Raw genomic sequence first — 22433 nt, forward strand, 5'->3', positions numbered from 1 at the left:
ATCCTGTTCCCTACATTTCTGGGAGGCAGAACATTTCAAACCTGCAGCAGATCCAGGAAACTGAGACTCTGGCCCAGAGTCCACCCAATCCTCTCCATCGGATTGGAGCAGACGATCATGGATGGCTTGGAGACCCAGACGTAGCCTCCTGCCCACGAGCCCTGGGCCCTGAGCTACAGTGGCTGGGGAGGCTCATGAGACCCTGGATCCTCTGTGTCCTAAGGCCCCCTCCCACCTGCACATGCTTATGCTGTGCGCCCCTGCACCTGTCCCTCCTCCATGGGCACACACAGGCAGGAATCTGGGTCCCTCCTGGGATCACCAGGCCCCTCCGAAGGCCAGCGGGCTCTTCCCTCCACCTCTGTTCCACTAGGGCCAAACCTAAGTGTCACCTGATCCCAGGGAGGAGGGCTATCCCCAGTGGTGGGGAGGCAAGGGCGGCCCAGGTCACAGCCCAAGACCGTGCATGGCCCACCAGAACCAAGGGCCAGGAACAACACCATGGCAAAAAGAAACATTTAATAATTTGGGGGAAAGAGGAAGAAAGGTGCACTGCAGGCAGGGTGGGGGGCAGGGTGCACAGCCCTCTGGGGAAGTTCAGGTAGGCACAGGGCAGGTCTCCAGAAGCTATGTCTGTCGACAGAGGACGCAGGGAAGGCCATGGCCAACACTGGGCACGGCCCAAGGCTTCAGACATGTCAACGAGGGCTCAGCAGAACTGCAGCAGACGGGAGAGGCATCAACCACGCAGCCCCCGTGACCCCCGCAGGGCGAGAGTCAGGGCTGGGGTCTCCACCCACCTTCTCTCAAGTCCCGGGAGGCTGGCTGGGCATAGCTGTCCCCCATTTCACATCACACAGATCCCACACAGGCTGGAGACACCCGCATCCAGAGAAGGCTCACCCACCTACCTTCCAGCGGTTTCCACACTCATTACAGACGACAAAGGTGGTCATGGGCTCATCAGAGCTGCGGGTCTGCACCTGTGAGAGTCCCCCCACCCCAGGCCCAGGGATCAGTCACTCATAGCAAGAGGCCCCAAGAAGCAAGTCTTCCATCAAGTGACAACTTGGGGGGGCTACCCACGCCCTCGGGTAGGGGCGGTATCGCAGCCCCCAGGCCCCTGTGGGTGACCTGTGCTGAGGCTGCGCCAGTAACTCCAACCCTCCAGCCACCCCAACCCTTCTCCCATTACCAGAGACCCCTGACATGTCCCGAGGTCCACATCAGTGTCCACCTCCATGGGCCTGAGCACAGTCCTGTGGCCACCGCCAGGCAGCCTACCACACCCACTCCCTTGCCAGTGCAACGTTCCTCGTGGCCCCTCCGTGGTGGATGAGGCCAGACCCCCCCCCCAACTTTAGTGCCCAGAGCAAACCACCACCTGAGACACTGCTTACTGGGGACCAGGGGTGCTGGCAAGGAGGAGGTCCCAAAGGTGGCTATCCTTCTCCCCGGCCCAGTCAGTACACATTCACAGTGCATGTGTCCGGACCCAAGTGCAGTCCCGGCCCCACAGAACCGGGGGCAGGTGCGGGCACCCCTCTTGCTGCCCTCAGGTCCCTGGGACCCCGGGAGGACGGCTAGCGGCAGCTCACCTGCGTGTAAGTACAGTTCTTCTTCTTGCACTTCCCACAGGTGAAGAGGTCTGTCTGCGTGCCCCCCGTGCGGGCCATCTGGTGCTCTCGGATGGCCTCCTTGGTCATCGCCTTCCGAATCTCCTTCAGCTCGTCGCTGGCCATCTCCTGGGCAGGAAGCCATGTGCTTACCCGCTGCTCACAGGGGTGGCCCCCGCATCCCTCCCGCAGGACTCACCTCTGACGTCATCACAGCGATCTGCTGGGGTGTTATGGCACCACACAACACGTTCCGCCGCAGGTCGGGGTTCTTAGCGTCCTTGAGGTTGGAGATGCGGCTCCGCACACGGTTTTTATACTTCATGTCCGTGTTCCCCACGTCCCGGAAGATACGTGCAGGTGTTTAAGGACCTATCCAGAGGCCAGTGCTTCTGCCTTCCACCCACCCCCTTGGGCCAGCCGAAGGAGGCCAGTGAGGGCCTCCTCGTGGGGGCCCTGTCAGGGTAGGGGCTGGGAGGGGAAGGGGAGCCCAGCAACTCAGTACCCACCCACACCCGGCAGTGAGGGGAAGGGCTGCCGGGCGGGGCCGCCACCAGACCCACCCCCCCCACCCCCCCCCCCCCGCCGTGGCAAAGGCCCAGCTGCAGGTTCAAAGCCCCAGTGACCCCCGCCCCACCAGCAGGCAGAATCCATCCCTCAGCAGGTCTGGGGAGGGCCCTCCTGGTCAAGAGGGGTGAGCCCACCCAACTGACCGACCACCCGGTGAGGGCACTGGGGTGGCGGCCCCCAGGGGAAGCAGGGCCTGGCGGGCCTCACAGCTCCACCAGAAAGCCCCAGATCCCAAACCCCCGCGCAAAGGATATATTCCTCAATCTGGGCCGACAGGCCCTCGCAGTCTGCACCGACGGCCATGTGCTCATCTGCAAGAAGCAGCCCTGACTAGCCGCCCCTCTGGCCCACCACCTCCAGCCTGCCCCGCACCTGACGCCCAGGATCCGGGTGCTCTGGTGACCCCAGAGACGCCCTGCCCCCCCCACCCGGGGTCAGCTTCAACGGCTAGGGGAGAGGGCCGTCCCCCAGGACCCCCTAAACGCAGGCCGCTGTGGGCCGGCAGAGGCCGGGCCACCCCGGAAGTCTGGGTGCGTATCAGGAGTCAGGACCCCCAGGCAGGCTGTGCAGCGCCCGCCAGGGCACTCACGGTCTGTCTGCAGGGCGGCGGTCAACAGCTCACGGCACTTGTTGCGCACGGCATCACAGGTGACCGGCACCGGGGGAAACGTGGTGATCCTCGGGGCCGATGGCATCCTGGGCAGTTCTGGCCTCTTGCGGCTGGAGAAAGACAGGCCCGCTCGGGCCACGTATACCCCCATGACACACCGGTCCCCACCAGGAAAGCCAGCAATACAGCCACAATCCCCCGCATCCTGGTCGCTCTACCTTGACAGCAGCCCACGGTCCTGCCCGCCTGCAGTCCAGCCCCCCATGCCCCCATGCCCTCTGCCTAGTTGGTCAGAGGCGGTAAAGCCAACCGGGTGGGGTGTACTCTCCCGACGAGGGCACGATTGGGGCCGCATCACCTGTAACGGTCTCCACCCTCCAGGAGGCCGGACGCAGGGCCACGCTGCTCAAGACCAGCTGCCATTTCAGGGAGAGGCAGATGGTGTTGGCGGCTGCCCGAGACCACGGATGGCCGTGCCCAGCGCAGATGCCCCTCGAGGCGCTGGGCACTCCCTACAAGCTACCTGGCGACCAGGTTGCATCCACCGAGCCCTCTCTCTTCACAGCCCTGCATCTTGTGACCCTGTGGCCCCCAGGTTAAGTCAGTGGGAGCAGGGGCCTCCTGGAGGAATAACAACAGGTGCAGGGGGAGCAGACGAACCCACGGTCCTGCAACCATGCTATAAATCCAGAGCTCAGCCCTTCCTGGCCCCCGGCCCCTTCTGCCCAGTGGGGTCAAACGCAAAGCAGCCTATTGGCCACAGCCCACCCCCAGAGGACCCCCAGTCTCCATGACTGCCCTCTCTGGGGTGGCAGCAGCGAGACCTCAGTGCCCCCAGAACTCGCATCATGCTGCAGGCTGGGGCACCCAAGGGAAAAAGAGTCCAGAAGCAAAGTGACACCAGGCTGAGGGGGACTGGCCAGAGCGGGCCAGTGAGAACCAGACCCAGGACGTGGATGTGCAGCTGGGGCGGAGGGGTGGCACAGCTGCCCCCCCCCCCCACAGGCCTGTTCAGGACACGTAGGAGCTCCATGCAGCCAGGTGGACACAGCCTCACCTCTCAGACGCTTGGGGCTAGAAAGTTCCAGAGGAGCTTTGGAAGAGAAGTGTGCAGCAAGAGGCCGACCAGGCCAGGCTCCCTGGGGAAAGTCCCTTCCCTTCCAAGGAACCGAAAGGGCTGATGCCTTCGTATGGCCTCAGCAGACCCAGGGCACAGGGAAACCAGCACCTTCATCTGCCGAGCACGGGGCACCCAGGGGGCAGGAGGGTGTGCACCTGCCTTCCAGATGCACGCTACCTGGGATCCTGGGCCTCAGGGGACTCCTTCGAGGACGATGCGGGCAGAGGTCCGCCCCTCCTCTCCTCCCTGGCTTTGGCGTCTGAAGCATCTGCAGTGCCAGGAAAGGGGGAGGCTGGCTAGGGAGAGGCAGAGCCAGAGGGGAGTCCCAGGCCAGGGAAGGGAGCGGATCACCACGAAGACATAGCCTTAGCCAGACCACCAGCCTGAGGCCGCCAACCCGAACCCCACCAGGGCCCCTAGCTGCTGAGCCTTCCACAACTGGGGCCCTCTGTTCTCCCCGCTCAGAAGGTCTCAAGACAGCCCCCACCCCCTCTTTCCTACCCCCCTCCTCAAACAGGCCACCTGTAAGGTTTCTCTGGGGTCTACCCCACTGCCCATCCAGGCAGGGAGGACTGCCATCTGCCCAAAGTGACCCTTGAGTATGGAGCCCCCCAAGTGACAGCCCCCACAGATGAAGCATGATGAGGCATGGTCATTCCTCAACTGGGTCTTGGGGGTCACAGAGAACTGCCATCCACTGAGCATGCCCCCACAAGGTTCCTGAAACCCTAGCCTGTGCTGGGGACCGGCCCACGGGATAAGGAGCAGCCCCCACACCACCAGGAGAAACACACTTGTCCAACACGTGGGCTAATGGCCACGCGGGAGTAGAAGAGACCCAGGACACAAAGCTCTATTTCACAAGGGTTTGGATAGAGCCCAGGAGAGGCTGGGAAGGTGGGGGGTGGAGGGGGGGGGGCCTCAGGGTCCCAAAGTCGGCATCTCTGCAACCCCCAGTCACCCTGTGCTGAGTGGCTGTGCCCCCTCTCCTCTCTCCCTTGCCCCCCAAACCTTCTCCCCTCTTCCTCTCCCCCCACATCTCCTCCAGCTCCCTGCCCTCTAGCTGCCCTGACACCTCTCAGTGTGACCACCTGCCTGTGCCAGGTCCCTGCAGGGCCCCCCCAGCCACCCTCAATGCGGTCCTGCTCCTATCTCGAACTTTCTTTTCTCCTTGCTCTACATGGAACACCTCTCCCCGCAAGCCCCAAGCCTTCCTGGACCTGTTCTGTCACACCCCCGCTCCCAGGTGGCCCTGGCTCAGGGACAGCACTGCCAGCACCCTACACAGTGCTGACCAGCGCTTCTCAGGGTTCCCCTTGCCCCAGCTCTCAGCCTGCTGCCGGACCCGCACCCAGGAGCTTCTTCCAGGACTTGATGAGCGACTTGGCCAGCGCGATGACCCCCTCATCAGAACTCTGCTTCCGCAGGGCGTTGACGGACATGCCGACGCGCGTAGACTGCAAGGCAAGCAGCCTGGGCTGAGGGGCAGCAGTCAGACCCTTCTCGCAGACCCTCCTAGGCTCCCACAGGGCAGGGGGTGGGGACCAGCTTGTGAGGCGGACGGCCTTTCCGAGGGTTACTGTCCCATGTGGAACCCAGGAACCTCGGCAAGGAACAGGGTGGGTTATCTCTGGATTCCCCTTTGTCTTCCTCAGCAACAAAGGCAGGGACGGTCTCTTCTGGGACAGACACCTGTGCCAACCAAGGCCCAGGGCGTGGGCCAGGAAGCCCTGCCAGGTGCCCAGGAGCTGTCCCGGGCAGGAGGCACGCAGGGCCCTACCTGCAGCAGGTGCAGCGTGACGGGCATGGCCTTCAGCTCCCGCAGCAGGTCCATGGCTCCCTCCTGGAAGGAGAAGGGGGACCTTCATAAATGACTTCAAGGTCTTGGTGGGATGATCCCACCTCCTCCTACACACAAGGGTAGGGGGGGCACAAACAGTGACAACTGGAGATCCACCTGTGGTCAGGTGCCCGGGGAGGGTCAGGACGAGAAGGAAAGCGTCTTTGTACACTCAATCCCAGCATTTTGGGTCACTGACCAAACCAAGGCTGTGGGAAACACCGTCAAGGACCTCAGCCCCTCTCCGGCAGCAGTGCCACACCTAGGTGCAGGTGTGGGGCCCCAGGGGTACTCATTGTCCTGTCCGGTCTCAGGACAGGTGGATTGGCAGCATACCCTGAGGTGGCCCCCCTACCTGCTCAGAGGGGGCGACCCAAGCAAGATCAGTGTCCCCTGCTGAGGCCACACGCTCTACTCGCACACCTACACCATGTCCAGGTTCAAGTCCTGTGGCCTCGCCCTTCATCAATCCCTCCAGGCCTTGCCTGAACCCTCAGGCCAGCCACCTTTCCCGCCTTGCCCCCTCCCACCCCACAGCTTTGTTTCTTCAAAGCTCTCTCCCATGCCAACGCCATGCCCAAATGGGCCATTCTCTCCACTCGAGGGTCAGCTTAATGCTCAAGTGTGCCAAGTTGCTTGCCCCAGGACCTTTGCACCTGCTGCCCCCACTGCCATAGAAATACCTCCCAAATATCTACAAGTTTGTACTCTCCCACCTTCAAAAGTTTGTTCAGATGACACCTTCTTGGCAAGACCTCTTCTACTTAAAATTGAAATCACAACCCATGCAACACCCCCATCCTCCTCCCCTGCTTTTGCTCTCTTCCACAGATGCTTCACTTTTTAACACACTGGTGTGTTTTAATGTATGGGTCTCTCCCTTGACATGAAGGGGACAGAAGTAACCTGACCAGCCACCCAAGACTGTGAGAGCCCCATGTCCTGCAGCACAGGCCGTGGGAAGGGCTGGCCCCACTCCCAGCCGCCCCCGGCCCCCCCCCCACCCGCCCACAATCTGGGTAGCACCTCTGTTCTGCAGCCCCCTCCCTGTCACCCCCAGCAGGCTCTGCCCCTCAGCCTGTGCAGAGTCCAGCCCTGAGGTGATCTCCTCAGGGAAGGAAGATGGTTGTCAGAGCCAAGGACACAGTGCTGCTCACTGATCATTTTCCCTGAGACAGAGCCTTGGGCTGTGTAAGGTCAGTTTCTCGTGGGCTCCAGACCAGAGGCATAAACACAATTCCCATCATGGCTCCCAAATCCCCAAGAAGCCTCACAGGGACTAGAACCGCCGCTGGCTCTCACTGCCCATGCCACAGCACCCCCAACCCCCTTAGACTGCCTTCCCAGTCTAGAGGGTGGTCGACGCCCCCTCCTCAATCTCCCCTGGAGCTTCTCTATTCAAGCTGTGGCTGTGCTTCCGACCTGGATACACCCTCCTCCCAGCTCTACCTGGCCCCAACCAGCCCTCCATGGGTTCTATAACCCATCTCTGTCCCCACCTGGGGGGTGCTGTCTCCTTCAAGAGAGGAAGCAGCTTCTTTCTCTGGTCATCTCTGGAAACAGCTAAAGATTGTTCCCACACCCTTGCTCTGTGCTGCCCACGGCCTCCCAGGGGTATGAAGACAATGTGTGTGGAGGGGCTGCTGCTTGCTGGATGAATGAATGAGTGGGAGCCAGCCACCCCTCTGGCCCCAGTGTAGACCCCTGTCCAGAACCTGGTCACCGGGGACCCGGGACGAGCCTGCTTAATCCCAAAAACCACCCGAAGCACCAGTGCAGGCGGACAGCCCTGGGGCGGCTGTGCAGGCATCTCAGGCCTGTGACGGAGCCTCCTCCACCACCTCCCTATTCTTAGTCTGCAGGGGAGGGCAGGTTGTGTTTATTCAGCCTCTCGGGAAGCCAGCCAGGACCCCTCCCAACATCCTAAAGGCAGGTGCCAGCCACTAAGAATGCTTCCATGTGAGGGTACACAGGTTGTCAAAATCTCAAAGCTGAAGAGGGGCTGCAGTTGGAACCCCATCTACCTGCTTCCTCTTAGGGATCATGACACAGCCTCCTACAAAGGCTCACTGACCACAGGACAACAGAGGCCAGGCAGCATAGTGAGCACAGCTGGCGGGGGCGGGGGGCTCTAGCACCAAAGCACTCCCAGGCCAGGCTCACCAGACCTCCCAAGGGTCTTAAGCAGGGGTCTCTGCATATCTACCCACTCCCCGGTTGCTGCTGGCTGAGTCCTGGCTAAGGAAGGGAAAGAATTTATTAGGGAAATCTGGTTCTTGTAGGGCAGGGACAGATACAGAGGAAAAGGGGGGCCTCTCCACCAGGAAAGGCCTCCGGCCCGCTTGTGAAGGGGTATGAGGGCCACAACCCCAGGCCCAACAGAGTTAAGCGCTGTAGCTCCAGGAGAAAAGGGGGTCCAATCTCACACTCCAAACTCTTGCACACTGAGAAAGGATGTGGGAGACCTAGGGTGGGGCAGAGGGCTCTGAGTCGGGATGGGGGCGGGGGGGGGGGGGGGAAGCTGTCTGCGGAGAGTCCTGAGAGCGAGAGGGAAACTGTGAGGATGCCCAGGCTGAGAAGGAGGAAGGCAAGGGGGGTGGGGGGCGGGGCAGCCAATAAGAAAGGTCTGAACGGGCTGGGGACTCCGCAAGGCCTGAGGGGCGGGACCGAGGAATGCTTCCGCTGGCCGGCCCTGGTAGGGGTGGGGTGGGGGAGTCCGGAGTTAGGGGGGCAAGTAAGGAGACGGGTCTCAGGTCTGCGGGATCTCAGCCTGGTAGCTGGGGTCTGAGTCCAGAGAGGGCGGCTCCAGGGACAAGGTCCAGGCCCGACTGCGGCCTCTGCCGTGGGTGCGGGAGTGAAGGGCAGGGCTGGCCCAGGGCAGGGGTCTCGGCCACCGACGGGGGTCTCTCCCCGCGTCCCGGGAGTCTCTGCTGGGGCGGGGTCTCGTCCTGCCCCTCGGGTGGTCTCCCCGACCCTGAAGGGGGCTCGGCAGGCTCGGCAGGGGTCGGCGGGGCGGGGGTCCCGGGGTCCTGGCGGCCCGCGCCCCTCACCGCACTCTTCTTGGTCACCATCTTGTCCAGCCTCCGGGCGATCCGCGCAATCTCCTCTTCTTTGCCCATCATCGACACGGGGGCAGGGCCCCCAGCGCCCGCCGCGCCAGCCTCAGCCTCCGGGCCTAGACCCCCTGCCCCGGCCGTCGCCGCCTCCCGCACCCGTCGCAGCCGACGCAGCCCAGCCGCGGGCGGGAGACCCTCCGTTCAAACCCCCGGCCCCCGCGGCCGCCGCGCTGCGTCCTGGGACATGTAGTTCTCGCGGCCGCCCGCCTCGCGCGCGCTCGCCAGGCGCTGAACCACAACTCCCAGAAACCATGCGGCTCTGCATGGCTTCCTGGGGAGTGTAGTCCTGACGCGGGCCGTCGCCGAAGGACGACGGGTCCGGAGGACTCACAGTCCCACGAGCCCCCGCGCGAGGCGGTTAGCCGGTGGAGGGCGCTGCGGTAGCGCGAGGCCAGAACGTGTGTCCCGGCCCCTGCGCGACCCCGAGGAAGTCCCACCCCGGCCCTCCGCCCGGGAGCTGCCCGGGGTCCAGATACGTGGGGCCCACAAAGGCACCTTGGGGTCCGTCCCCTATCTCCGTCCGCTTCGAACGCTCCTCTTCCACCTTCGGCCATCCGGGGACAGCCGGACCCGGCGGGAGACCCCCCGACCCCACCCCACCCCCAAGCCTGCGCGGACCCCCTGCGCTCTCTGGCCTGGATTCTGGCCCCTGAGCCCTGGTGCGGGGCGCCCGGAGGCGGGAGGGAGCAGTAGCCGGATGCAGGATTTGGAAGAAGCCGGGGCTGCGGTTCAGAAGGTGCCGGGGGACTTGGAGAGGCCGCTTGGGCAAGGCTCCTGCCTCAGGAGTCAGCTACCGGCTTGTGAATCCCGGGCTCTGCCCTTGAGACCAGTCGTTAACCGCTGTGCGCCTCGGTCTTCCCATCTGTGAAACGAAGATGGTAACATCGTCTGCCTCAGAGGGCTGCTCTCAGGACGATGTGAGTTGATACAAATCATGCGTTGAGAACAACAGATCAGGGGACACAGCGTGAGCAGTTCAGTGGTCACCTTTGCTGCTGGAGGTCCCTGGGAGTGGCCACACGGTACTCAAGTCGGAGGGATGGCGCTGGCCGTGAGAGGGCTGGGGAGGGGCAGAGCTCGCATCCCCTCCAGATGTCTGCCCCTTCCTCAGAGATGCAGATGCTGAGTGGTTTGCTGGACAGGGCACAGTTCTAGGGAGAGGGTAGACGCCAGAGAAGTGACGTCTATAGCGTTGTGGGCCCCACATTCGCTAAATTTCAGGCCAAGTAATTGTGAGACCAGGTGCCTGGTTGACTCAGTCGGTTACCCTTCTGACTCTTGATTTCAGCTCAGGTCATGGTGTCCCTCTGTTGTCAGATCAAGCCCTGCGTCCGGCTCCATGGTGAGTGTGGAGCCTGCTTGGGGTTCTGTCTCTCCCTCTCTCTCTCTCTGCCTCTCCCCTGCTCGTTTGCACGTGCTCTGTCTCTCTCTCAAAAAATAAATAAACCTTAAAAAAAATGTGACTCTAACGCGTGACCTAGGGAGCTGGTGAAGAATGAAGACCTTTGCTTCTTGTAACCCAAGGGTGGGGCCCTGAGGTCTTTGCCCTCTGTCCACAGGGGCAGAAGCACAGAACTGTGGCCAACCAGGGTGGACTCTGAACAGTGGGCACCCAGAGGCAGGCAGGGGCTCAGGAGGCCGGGGGGCTGTGTTCCAAGTGTGCAGATGGTGCCGATGGAGCCGTGACCGGGAGGTGGCTGGTGGTCTGGAGTTTGTGCCCAGCTCCATGACCTTGTCCACGCTGCTGAGAAGAACAGAGGCAGTCACAGGACAGGGACTGTGGGGGGTTAGGGGGAGACGGGGCAGGTCTGGGAGCTGAAGAGGCGGACTTGGTGGGGTGGCAGGGAGAGCAGGACGCAGTCTCAGCCTGGGGCTCAGGGACCAACACCCTGTCAGGAAGAAACCAGGTGGGAAGGAATCTTCACGTCCTTCCCGTCGACCTCTAGTGGAAGCGTGTTGTCCCTTTGGTTTTGAATGAAGCGATGGCCCACATCTCACAGCAGTGCCAGGACTGGCCACAGCACAGACAGGAGCCACTTCCCTCCACGGCCATCCTGCCGATGCCCCAGGTGGTCACCGCCGCCGGAATCTGCAGCAGTAAAGAAGCGCTTAGGTTTCTGTGTCACACATTTTTTGTTTTTCTGTATCACACGTTTTAGGAAATCTTTTGGTAGCTGTGTTGCACTGTAACTGGTTTCCTTTGTAACCCTATGAATTTTACTTTCTGCTCGGGCCCCATTACATGGCACCAGAGTAAGGTCATGGACCAGAGAAGAGGCTGTCAGCTGAGAACTAGGGCCCTTCCGCTACGCAGCCACAGTGGGAATCCTGGACCTCCTGCCTTGGACCCTTTCTCCCCCACGAGAAACAAGAGACTGGGCTGCAAGGCCGCAGTGGGGTGGCCCAGGGTGGGGCAGGTGTTGGGGAGGAGGACAGAATAGGTGGGGCTGGGTGGCAGAGGAGGCAGGGTGCTTCCAAGCTGGAGACCTGGAGGCCACAGCCCTTCCCCTGTGACAGGAGCCCTGAGCCATGGTGCAGTCCAGGGTATGGCCCCATGCTGCATGCATGAGTGCCCAGGGACCAAGTAGGGTGATCCTGCCCCGAGGCCTCTGTGGCCCTTGATGAACGAGCAGCGGCCTCTAGGTGGCGGGAGGGAGCCACAGACCAGCAGGCCCGCCAGCTACCCACCACCCTACCCCTTCGGAGGCCAATTCTGGCCACAACTGAGAAGTGGCCAGAGTGGGGCTGTGCTTAGTCGTGGACAGAGACCCTCACCTGTGGGTCCTGTAGGTGGATCCCACCCTCGCTAGGGCAGCACCCACCAACCCCCAAATTCTCAGTATTCCACTTCAGAAGTTCCTGGTCACGGGGCCCCTCATGAGTTCACGACCTTTGGAACCTTGCTTAGGATGATCACAGCCCACCGCAGACCCCTCGTGGACCCTCTTCAACCTTGGGAACTTACTCCCCAACAAGCCGCCTGAGCCCCTGGGGCCATCCAGCACCCTCAGAAAACTGGTCAAAGAGGGTAGCGTCACAACCACGGGATTCTCCCGGGGGGGGGGGTGGTATGTAAACCTCGCTGTACCCCTACTAGGGGGGTACCCCTACTAGGGGACTCCAGGGCGGGGGCCTTCCTGGTCCCCTTCCTGGTCCAGGCCTCCTACCCTGGCCCCTCTGCAAACGAAGAACTTCATTTCTCCCGTATGGCCACACGCAACAGGGGAGACAGTTGCTCACGTGGGCACACGCTGGCCATACCTGAGGGTGCACGTGCACAGACACTCAAAACCCCCCGGGACTGTCCACGAGCTGGCTCCCAAGGACTGTCAGCTGGGAAAACCAGGCCTTCATTCCAGCCGCATCTTCAGCCCAAGACACCTAATAGCTGCTCAGTAAATATGTGTTTCATGAAGGAAGGAAAAAACAATACCCCGCAGTGGGTGGGCAGTAAGAGACCCACACTTACCAGCCACCACCCAGCAAGGGAGCCCTAAAGGCAGGCCCCACCCCCACCAGCTCAGGGCTGGTGGGCCAGCTCAGGGCTGATGTCTCCTGCTGCTTTAGGCTGAAGGCCTGACCCACAGATCTAGAACCAGATGGGGCCCTCCCTCCAGGACTCCCAGCATCTCCTGCTAAGATGGGCTGAAGCAGGGGAGGGGGCGTGGGGGCAGAGAGTTGAGAGCTGAGTCAAGGCAGGTCCGGGCTGGGCCGGGTTAGGAGACCATGAGCGGTGAAAATGTAGACGTGTGGGTGGAGGTCCAGCAGCTCCCGATCGGAGGTCAGAGGTGAAGGGGAACCAGCAAGAAGTAGAGAGGAACCCCCAAGGGATGGAAGGCAGCGTGCACTCCTTCCCAGACCCACCCTGCCTGTCTTACTCCAGAAGGCCCTCCCGGACCCTCCGCAGGCCGCCTGGAAGTGACGGTGCCCAAGACGGCGCCGTGGGGCAGCCCCCAGAGAAGAGAGATGCACGGGCCGGCCCTCCGGAGCCCTCCTGTGTGTGGAGCCCGGCCCTACCCTGGGGGCTCAGGGGGAGGCACAGCCCCGACAGGGACCTGGGGACACCCCAGCGACACCCCCAGGGTCCACCACACATAGGCTGGACCACACCTTTGGCCCAGAGGCCTGCCCCTCCCCCATCCTCAGTCCGGAAACATCGGAAGCTCAGGCCATTTATTTTTCTATTTGTGTCCCCCGCCCCCTGCTCGCCCAAAGCCGGCCATGACCCAAGCGGGTCGCATCCGTGCTTCCTTTCTGGCTGAGGCAGGGGCCTCAGTGGGAAGGCCCAACCAACTGAACTCACATCGAGCCCCACCTCTAGCTTCCCATGGCCACAGGGTGTGGGGGCATCTTGCAGCCCCAGAAGCCCCCACACGTGGTCCACTACCCGTAGGCAGCTCTCCCCGGGCCTAGGTGACCAGCTGTTTCTACATCCACCAGACCCCCAGGCCGCCAGGGCGGCCGGCCACCACGGTGTCACTGCGGGGCCGTGACCCCAGCCAACCCCATCAGGGCTTCCCTCAGATCCTGGCCTCTGAAGTCGGGCAGGGCAGTGGCCAGAGACTCATGCCCAGCAAGAGGCCTCATCCCGTGCACCAGCAGATATCTCGGCTCTGCCGCTGCAGCAGCCCTCTCTCTGGACCTCAGTCTCCCGGTCTGCAGAATGGGAAGAGCTGCCCACCCAGGGTAGCATCCATAGGAAAGTCCCCAGTCCAGCCCATAACCTTGGCCCAGGCCCAGCTCCCTCCCCCAGAGGCAGCACTTGGGGGAGGCAGAAGGCATCCCCCAGAGGCCACATGCAGTCCTGGCGGCCTGCTCCAGGCTCTAACAATGTGCTTCCCCCCACACAATTCCCAGAAACGCAGCCTCCCTGCCCTGCCAGCCAGCCTGGCGGCCACTCCACCCTCCCCATCCCCAGGGGCCCCAGGCAGGGGGTGGGGGTGTCGGGGGTGGTCACGGGCCACGGGCGAAAGGAGGCAGTCTCACTCCCAGGGCACCAAGCCCGGGGGTCCCCAAGGTAGCTTCTCCCAGGGGTCCAGAGGGGTCCAGGCACACCAATCCTGCCCTCCTGGAGGGGGCCAAGGAAACTCCTCAGGGAGGCAGTTCAGCTGAGGAGCGAGGCCTGCTCCGGGAGCCGCCCTCCTCCCCTTCTCTCCTGATGCTAAGTCCATCCTTCCCGAGCCGCACATCTCCACACAGCAGCTGAGCTGAGGCTGTGAAAACTAAGTCACATCACACCCCTCCTCTGCTCAAAACCCTCCAAAAGTGACCAACTCTCCTTCAGAGGGAAAAAAAAAAGAGAGACCCTCCCAGGCCCCACACAGCAACCTGTCCCCTCCCTTCTGCACTCCCCACTTATCCTACATACCAGCACACCTCTGTGACCCAGGGCCTTTGCACGTGCTGCTCATGCTGTGTAAAACACTCTTCTCTGTGCATCCCCTCATCTCTCTCACATGTTTCCTTCTGGGGTTGGCTCAAAAGTGACCTCACGGAACAACAGGTCGCAAGCCCCCCGGACACAGCCCCTCCTTCCTCTTCCACATCTGCCAGCACCCTTCTCGCACATCACAGCCCGGCACCCCATATTCTAACCTGCTTGTGGATCTGTTGGTTGTCTGTCCCTCTCTATCGGAACAGGAAACCGCACCCCCAACCCTGGGCAAGGACCTGGGTCTGTTTTGTTCACTGCCAGACCCCCATCTCATAGAACAGAGCTGGGTTCGTCGCGGGCACATAGAAACAAACGAATGAATGCATGAATGAATGATTCTTGCCCTTGAGTGAGGGCCACTTGTCAGAGCCACTTGTCAGCAAAGCTAGGGCCGCAGCAGCAAAGAAGTATAGCTGCAGGGCCCTCGGGGGGCTCTGCGCCTTCTCTCCACCATTCCCAGGACAGCTGAGGACTGTCACCAGACCCTGGCAGGAGAGAGGCCCAGCCGTCCGAGGGCAGAGAGGTCAGGGTGGGCACTGCCCAGGATACCCGCAGCCCCCCTCCCCACGCGGGACACACAGACGGCCCGCCCTCTGCTTCTCCAAGAGCCCCTGGGGGGCCGGGGGGTGCAGGGCACAAGTCCTATAGGGCTAGGACACCGGCAGACCCAGGCCCAGGCCACGCTGATGTGAATAAAGACAGCCATGCCAGCAGCTGCCCTGTGCCCTCACTGGGGGGCACTGGGGCACAGTGGGACAGAAGCTCCAGGCCTGGCCCGCCGGACGACCGGACAGACAGAGTGTCTGGCGCCTGCTCGGGCAGCCTGGCCCTCGGCTCCCTCCTCACAGCTGTGGCCTTCCTTCCTGAGCTGGCGTTTCCTGGCTCCTCCCTGCTGTTGCCACGGAAACCTAGAGCCCGGTTCCCATGGAGCCCCTGCTGAGCCTGAGTGGGGCCCACACAGCTCGCAGAAACCCCCAGGACACACACGGCCACACAACGCCCCCCCCCAGGGCTCACACAGCCCAACACCCCAACTCAGCGCAACACCCCAGCCCGGGCACCTTGACCGTCTACGGAAGTCACTCCTCCCGCGTGGGACCCAAGGCTCATCTGTCGCCCTCCAGACACCCACAAGGCCCTGTGCCTCTCAACCCAGAGAAGCGCCCCCCCCCACCTGCTCAGCCCTGCCAGCGCCTCCCAGCGCACCTGAAGGGCCCCACAGTGACACCATCACGTCCACCCCCTCTGCTCATCCAAAAGGCTCGAGACCCTCAGCCAGTCCGACACCCCCCAGAGCACGCTGACACCCTCGTTCCCACAACACCCAGCCCAGCCTGTGGACTCAGGTCCACACGACTGCGGCCAACTGTGACGCCAAAGCTGACACTCTCGAGAGCTGCTGCCTATGAGCCCGAGCACCCAGACCTGCTTCCTCACCCCCACCCCCACCCCCACCCCCACCTTCTCCCAGGGGCAAGGCCCAAAGTTCAGAACCCCCGTGGTTCTGTGCACAGCAGGCCCAGCATCCTAGGGCTGAGAGCAAGAAGGCACGGGGCGGGGCAAGCCAGCTGTCCTCAGGCATGAGCTCCGATGTCCACCTGAACCAGGCCTGTCGCTGGGCGAGGGACCCCCATGCGCATGCATGTGCCCACTTGGTACTAGGCCATTGGGCAGCCTCCTCAGAAGCCCTGAGCCCTGCACAAAGGTTGAGGCTGACCCTGCGCCTTGCCTCCCCCACCCCCCACCCCCGTCCCAGCCCCTGGAGCGGCCTCAAGGAGGACCGGGACGAGGGCCGGGCCCAGAGCCCTGGTCTCAACGACCACAGGGTGGGATCTGAAGCGAGCAGCCTGGCTGTAAAGCCAAGGTCTCAGAAGACAAGAGAGTCCCTTCTACCTGGACCTGTGTCTAACAGGGACCCCCACCCCCACCCTCCAGGAGGAGGAGGGTCCGGCCCCAAGGGACTGGGTAATTGGTCCCAGCCTCCCTGCTCCTGCAGCAGCCAGGGCTGGGTGGGTGGGAGCCTGTGAGGTCTGTGCCCCGGGCAGCGCCTGGGAGGTCTGCCACTCCCAGAGCCCAGCCAACCCCCCACCCAGCACGGAGGGGGACTGCCCAGCATTCTCTGGTCCTGGCTGAGAGAGGAAGTGGGTGGAGGGCGGGGAGGGCAGTGTCCACTCGGCCCTCGGGCCAGCCCCACGCTTGCAGGGAAAGCTTGCCCCTCTGCTCCCCCTTTCTGTCTGGGGAGCTGGGGGCTGCAGACAAGGCCCCCACAAGGGTGAGCAGTAGCCAAGCTGGGCCAGGTCAGACAGAGATGGGTTCTGGAGGCAGAGGAATGCCCCGGACTCACGACTCACCCCACTTCGGACAGAGCTGGGGCCACTCCGGAGAAGTCTTGGGGACCCCTCCCTTGGTAGGTGTTGAGGGTGAGGCCTTCACTGAGCAGGACCCCTATTCCACACCCTGTGGGACCCCACCTCACGGCAGGGTCCAGCCTCTGTCTGGCTCCTAAGGCCTTGGGCAGACTCCAACACTAGAGCCAACCTCACCGCACACTCAGGCAGACAGACACACAGACCTTCACCACCACGCAGACACAGAGACCACACACAAACACACAAACACGCACAGCTGATGCCCCTCCCCCCAGAACAGCTGACCACACCCACACCAGCCCTTGTATAGCGCTGGGGGAGTCCCCCAGCCCTGTTCCTCCGAGGTCAGGGCCACCCCGACTGCAGTCCCCACCCCCACCTCCGCCACTCTCTTCGTCCGGACCGTGGGCCAGAGCCACGGTCCTCACCCCTGCCAGGCAGCACACACAGGAGGGCAGCCTGACCCCAAAGAGGTAGGGGGCACCCCAAGAGGCTCCCCTCTTGCCCCACCCAGCCCCGGCCCACAGGACACGACAGCTGGCCCCCCCTGAGTAGCACAAGGTGCTACTCTGCCAAGAGGGAGGGTCCTCGGCTGGCGCCAGATGAGGCGGCAGCCCTGGGGGATGCGGGGCACTGCCTTGGCGAGGTAGCGCTCGCTGGGTGCTGCAACCGCCGGTGGGTAACCGCTTCTGGAGCAGCTCGGTCAAACCTGGGCTTTCGGGAGCTGCAGAGGGCCAGGCAGGGCCCGGGGGGGGGGGGACTGAAAATCCATCCCGATGTGGGGGGAGGCCGCAGTGGAGGACCCAGTGGGCCTCCTCCCCGAGCCCCAGTGACCGTCATCCCAGAGAGCTGCTGCCCGCGCCAAGCCAGGCCCTGGGAAGCCCAGACCACACCCAGCAGGGCAAAGGTAGCCTCTGCCGGGTGCCGGCTCCCGGGACCCATCCTTCGACCCACAGTCTTCCTCGCGCATCGCCCCTCCCGTCAGGATGCCCAGTCCACCCTCTTACACTGGCCGGACGGGAGCTGGCCCTGCCAGGAGAGGCCTGTGGGGCCACCCCAGGGCCCCATGTTCTTTCCTGCTAACCTTCCCCCTCGACCCAGAGAACCCACTTCTGGCGCCTTGACCGCTCCCAGTACACACCAGCACAGGCTCCACGTTGCGGACTAAGCTCTGGGGCCCGGGGCATCCGGAAAACAGTCTGGGACGCACGACGCTCTAGTCCTCCGGCCAACGGACAAGACCCTACACGACAGAACCCGATGAGGGGACAGGACGGACATCCGACATCCCTCGGGTTGAGGGACCCCTGTCGGGCTGTGGGCCTTTCCCACGGGGGGAAAGCTCAGGAGCAGGCAATGGGGGGAGCCATCCCACTCACAAGCACTGCCTACGTGCCCTAGCCCAGGGTCGCTGACACCCGTGGCCCTGAGCCACGGAGCTGCCAGCACCTGGGACAGAGGCTCCGCGACATGGGAGCTCCCAGGCTGCAAACAGTTGTGCAGGAGCGAAAACTCAGATCCCACCCCAGAGCTGGAAAGCACACTCCTCCCACCCCCAAGAGAACGCCCCTCAGCAGGAGGGTAGGGAAACAGCCCTCAGGGAGACCCCTCGGACTCCTCAGCTTCTGGAGCCCAAGCCCCTCCTGGACTGCCAGGAAGCTCCTCTGGAAACGCTCTCGCAGGCCTGGCGGCCCAGGGGAGGGGCTCCCCGGCTCCCCTCCACCTGCCCCAGCCCTGGATCCAGCTTCACTCCGACGTGGCAGCGGTGGCCCCAGCGGGGCAGGGCAACCAGTTACCACTGGTCCCACCCCCTGACCCCAACGGGTCCGGAGGGGAGGAGGAACAAGGAACAAGGCCGCCGGCTCAGCGCCTTCCCTGGAGGCTCCTCTGCCCTCTGGGCTCCCTCCCACTGTGGGAAACGTCCGGGGCACCTACTGCTGAGGTTTGACCTGTTTGCAGTGGGTTTGGGAGTGATGGAGGGGGCACGAAGACCAACTCTTTTAACTCCATGGACAGGCAGGAGGAGCTCGAAGCCCCCAGTCGTGAAGACTCCACATGTACGGGAGGGGTGGGGGCCACCATACCCTGGGGTTATCCAGAACACGCTCTCCCAAGACACAGGGCGCTTTTCCCAAAGTGCCCCGTACTTTTGAGCTAGACCCCAGGAAGCGTTCTTGGGAAGCTTCCCAGGAACATGGGGTTAAAATATGACCCACTCACGGGGGGGGGGGGGGAGTGGGGGTGGGCAGCCAGCCTCCCCCCGTTGCCGTCCGGGGGTCTGACTCCGTGGGTGGGGACGGCACCTCGTCTCCGAAAGTCTGACAGTCCCCGCGAGGACGCCCCCTTCCAAGCTCCAGCCCACATCGGCGGCCCGTTCCCACTGTGTGTGTGTGTTGGGAGGGGGGCGGGGGGCGGTCCCTCCTTCAGACAGGGTGCGGGGGCAGCCGCGCGAAGGAGGCTGCGGTGGAATCCGGAGGGCCGGAGAAGAAAGGGAGCCCCCGGGGAGGGGGCGGCCCCAGCCCGCCCCGCCCCGCCCCGCCGCCTATTGGCCCCGCGCCGCTATATCTGGGCGCCCACCCGGCCCGAGGCCACCGCCGTCTCCACCGCCGTCCGCCCTGCCCTCCGCGCCCGGCTCCCGAAGTGCCCGCTCTCCCACCCTCCGCGCTCCCGCGCTCCGTTCCGCCCAGGCCGCGCCCAGCTGGAATGCAGAGATCGCCGCCCGGCTACGGCGCACAGGACGACCCGCCAGCCCGCCGCGACTGTGCATGGGCCCCGGGACCCGGGGCCGCCGCTGAGCCGCGCGGCCTCCCCGCCGCCCCCGCCGCCCTCGCCGCGCCCGCCGCTCCCGCCTCGCCGCCCAGCCCGCAGCGCAGCCCGACGCGAAGCCCCGAGCCGGGGCGCTATGGCCTCAGCCCGGCCGGCCGCGGGGAGCGCCAGGCTGCCGACGAGTCGCGCATCCGGCGGCCCATGAACGCCTTCATGGTGTGGGCGAAGGACGAGCGCAAGCGGCTGGCGCAGCAGAACCCGGACCTCCACAACGCGGTGCTCAGCAAGATGCTGGGTGAGGGGCGCGGGCGGGCGGGCGGGGAAGGGCGCGGGGCGGGGGTGGGGGGTGGGGGGTGGGGGGAGGGACCTGGGGCCGGGCCGGGCGGGGGCCGGGCGGGGCCCGCTGACCCGCACCCACGGTCCGCAGGCAAGGCGTGGAAGGAGCTGAGCGCGGCGGAGAAGCGGCCCTTCGTGGAGGAGGCGGAGCGGCTGCGCGTGCAGCACCTGCGGGACCACCCCAACTACAAGTATCGGCCGCGCCGCAAGAAGCAGGCGCGCAAGGCCCGGCGGCTGGAGCCCGGCCTCCTGCTCCCGGGCCTGGCGCCCCCCCCGCCGCCGCCGCCGCCGCCGCCGCCGCCGCCGCCGCCCCCCGAGCCCTTCTCCGCGGCGCCCGGCGCGGCCCGTGCCTTCCGCGAGCTGCCCCCGCTGGGCGCCGAGTTCGACGGCCTGGGGCTGCCCACGCCCGAGCGCTCGCCGCTGGACGGCCTGGAGCCCGGCGAGGCCGCCTTCTTCCCGCCGCCCGCGGCGCCCGAGGACTGCGCGCTCCGAGCCTTCCGCGCGCCCTACGCGCCCGCCGAGCTGCCCCGGGACCCCGGCGGCGGCTACGGGGCGCCCGCGGCCGAGGCGCTCAGGACCGCGCCCGCTCCCGCCGCGCCGCTCGCCGGCCTCTACTACGGCGCCCTGGCCGCGCCCGCAGCCGGCCCGTTCCCCGGCCCGCTGTCGCCGCCCCCCGAGGCCCCCCCGCCCGAGGGCGCCGAGACGCTGGGGCCCAGCGCCGACCTGTGGGCCGACGTGGACCTCACCGAGTTCGACCAGTACCTCAACTGCGGCCGGACTCGGCCCGACGCCGCCGGGCTCCCGTACCACGTGGCGCTGGCCAAGCTGGGCCCGCGCGCCATGTCCTGCCCCGAGGAGAGCAGCCTCATCGCCGCGCTGTCCGACGCCAGCAGCGCCGTCTACTACAGCGCCTGCATCTCGGGTTGAGCGGCCGCCGCCGCCGCCGCCGCCGCCGCCGCGCGTGCCCGCCCGGCATCTCTCCAGGGCGCGCGCGTTTCGGCTACTCCCGGGCGCCCTGCGAGGGTGCCTCCCACGTGCCCTGGGGCCTTTCCCGGAATCCCAGGCCTGGGACCTGTTGGCTGGCCCTGCTAGGGTTAACTCTTTGAAGCGTCTAATGCTTTCCTTGCAGTGTATTTTCTAGAGTCAGGCTGTATTTTTCGCTTTGCCTTTTTTATACACGTAATACAACATATTTAATTTTTAATTAAACTTTTAAACTTTTTCTTCCAACGGGTTTCACTGACCAAAAGCACCAATGTAGCAATATGAGGAATACCAGTATTTGTTTGCTTTAAAGGAGGAGCAGGATCTGCACCCCCCCCCACCCCACCCCACCCCACCCCGGGCCAGGCGAGGCCACAATAAAGTGACTCGCCCTTTCCTCTGCACACCGGAGTCTGTGGTTGTTGGGGGAAGGGGGAATGGACCCTGGCCGTGCGGTTCCCCAGAGCCTCCTGGGAGACAGCCACCCAGCTTGGCCCCCAAAACACCCACCTCTCCATCCTTCCAGGATGCTCCCCCCCCCCGCCCCCCCGCGACAGAGTTGGTGGGAGGCATGAGGTGCAGGCACTCCCCACCCCCCCTTCCATTCCCCTCCTCTCCCAACCCCCCTTTTTAATTCGAGCGTAACAGGGGTTGGCGATGCCCCCACACCTCCACCCATGTTTCATTATCCTCAGCTCTTTTAAAACTTTCTTCAAGATAAATAAATTAAGTTAAATTAAAAATAAATACATAAATGCAACTTCCTTCACACCTGGGGACTACTTCTCAGGACTGTGCTCCTCTCCAAAGGAGGCTGGCAGGGTGGACACCTATATGCCCACCCCCCACCCCCGCCGCTGGGCCCTGTCATTCTTAAACCAGTGTCCCCGGAGTGGGCAGCCCCACGTCACACCCATGCTGCTTCCCGGTGACAGGTCAACGACCCGAGCAGGGAGGCTCAGGCCCCGATTCTGGAGCTCTCAGCCAGCCCTTCTCCCCTCCCAACAGAACTGGGCCTCCTCTTTCCACACTTCCTGGTCTCCTAGCCCCTTTCTCTGCCCCCCTCCCTGGCGAGCTGACATGCAAAAGTCAGTCCTAGCCCAGTCTCCCATGCATCTGGGAGCACGGGCGTCTGTGAGTCAAGTGGGTTCTGTACGATGCTGAGTGCAGCTGAGCCCGATTCTCACCGCACACGTGTGAGCCAGTGTGTGCAAGCATGTGTGTGTGTGTACGTGAGGCTCTGAGCATGGGTGTGATGCTGTGACACTGTGACCATCCATGCTCACTGTGTCTGTGTGCACATGGTGCAATAACCCTGGGGCTGGATGTGCATGTGTCAGTGTGTAAACCTAGGTGTCCACACACACGGGTATGCTGCCTGAGTGTGTGTGGGGAGGCAAACAGGCGGTGGGGCTGTTTCTGTAGGTATCCTGCTTCTCAGAGGCAGACTGACATCACCTCTATATTAAGTGGCATGGGCTACACACTTCACCTGGGTCCCCTATCCCTGCCTCGTCAGCAACAAGGCTCAAAAAAACAGACAGAGACAGAGATAGAAAGGAACAGAGACAGACAAGCTGAAAAGGACAGGATTTGGACCCAGAGGTGGAGAGAGACACACACTGGGTGGGTAGAGGGGCAGAAATAGCCCACAGGACGACAAGGACACCAT

General features: G+C 63.9%; 2 protein-coding genes across 2 annotated transcripts; one reads left to right on the plus strand and one right to left on the minus strand.

Moving 5' to 3' along the window:
- Positions 1 to 214: 214 nt before the first annotated feature.
- On the minus strand, positions 215 to 9030 carry TCEA2 (transcription elongation factor A2). Its single transcript, XM_047067778.1, has 10 exons — positions 8807 to 9030; positions 5697 to 5759; positions 5268 to 5373; positions 4094 to 4184; positions 2776 to 2906; positions 2441 to 2497; positions 1816 to 1970; positions 1599 to 1745; positions 912 to 983; positions 215 to 718 (listed from the first exon to the last, which is right to left on the minus strand). The coding sequence occupies exons 1-10, from the start codon at positions 8876 to 8878 to the stop codon at positions 710 to 712; spliced, it is 903 nt and encodes a 300-aa protein (XP_046923734.1). The 5' UTR covers positions 8879 to 9030; the 3' UTR covers positions 215 to 709.
- Positions 9031 to 19329: 10299 nt separating this feature from the next.
- Positions 19330 to 20704, plus strand: SOX18 (SRY-box transcription factor 18). Its single transcript, XM_047067773.1, has 2 exons — positions 19330 to 19736; positions 19869 to 20704. The coding sequence occupies exons 1-2, from the start codon at positions 19379 to 19381 to the stop codon at positions 20702 to 20704; spliced, it is 1194 nt and encodes a 397-aa protein (XP_046923729.1). The 5' UTR covers positions 19330 to 19378.
- Positions 20705 to 22433: the final 1729 nt, after the last annotated feature.

The sequence above is a fragment of the Lynx rufus genome, unplaced genomic scaffold (assembly GCF_022079265.1).
Source record: "Lynx rufus isolate CCGP_SWC_20201006 ecotype Redwood Valley unplaced genomic scaffold, mLynRuf1.p SCAF_8, whole genome shotgun sequence".
NCBI classification, from domain to species: domain Eukaryota; kingdom Metazoa; phylum Chordata; class Mammalia; order Carnivora; family Felidae; genus Lynx; species Lynx rufus.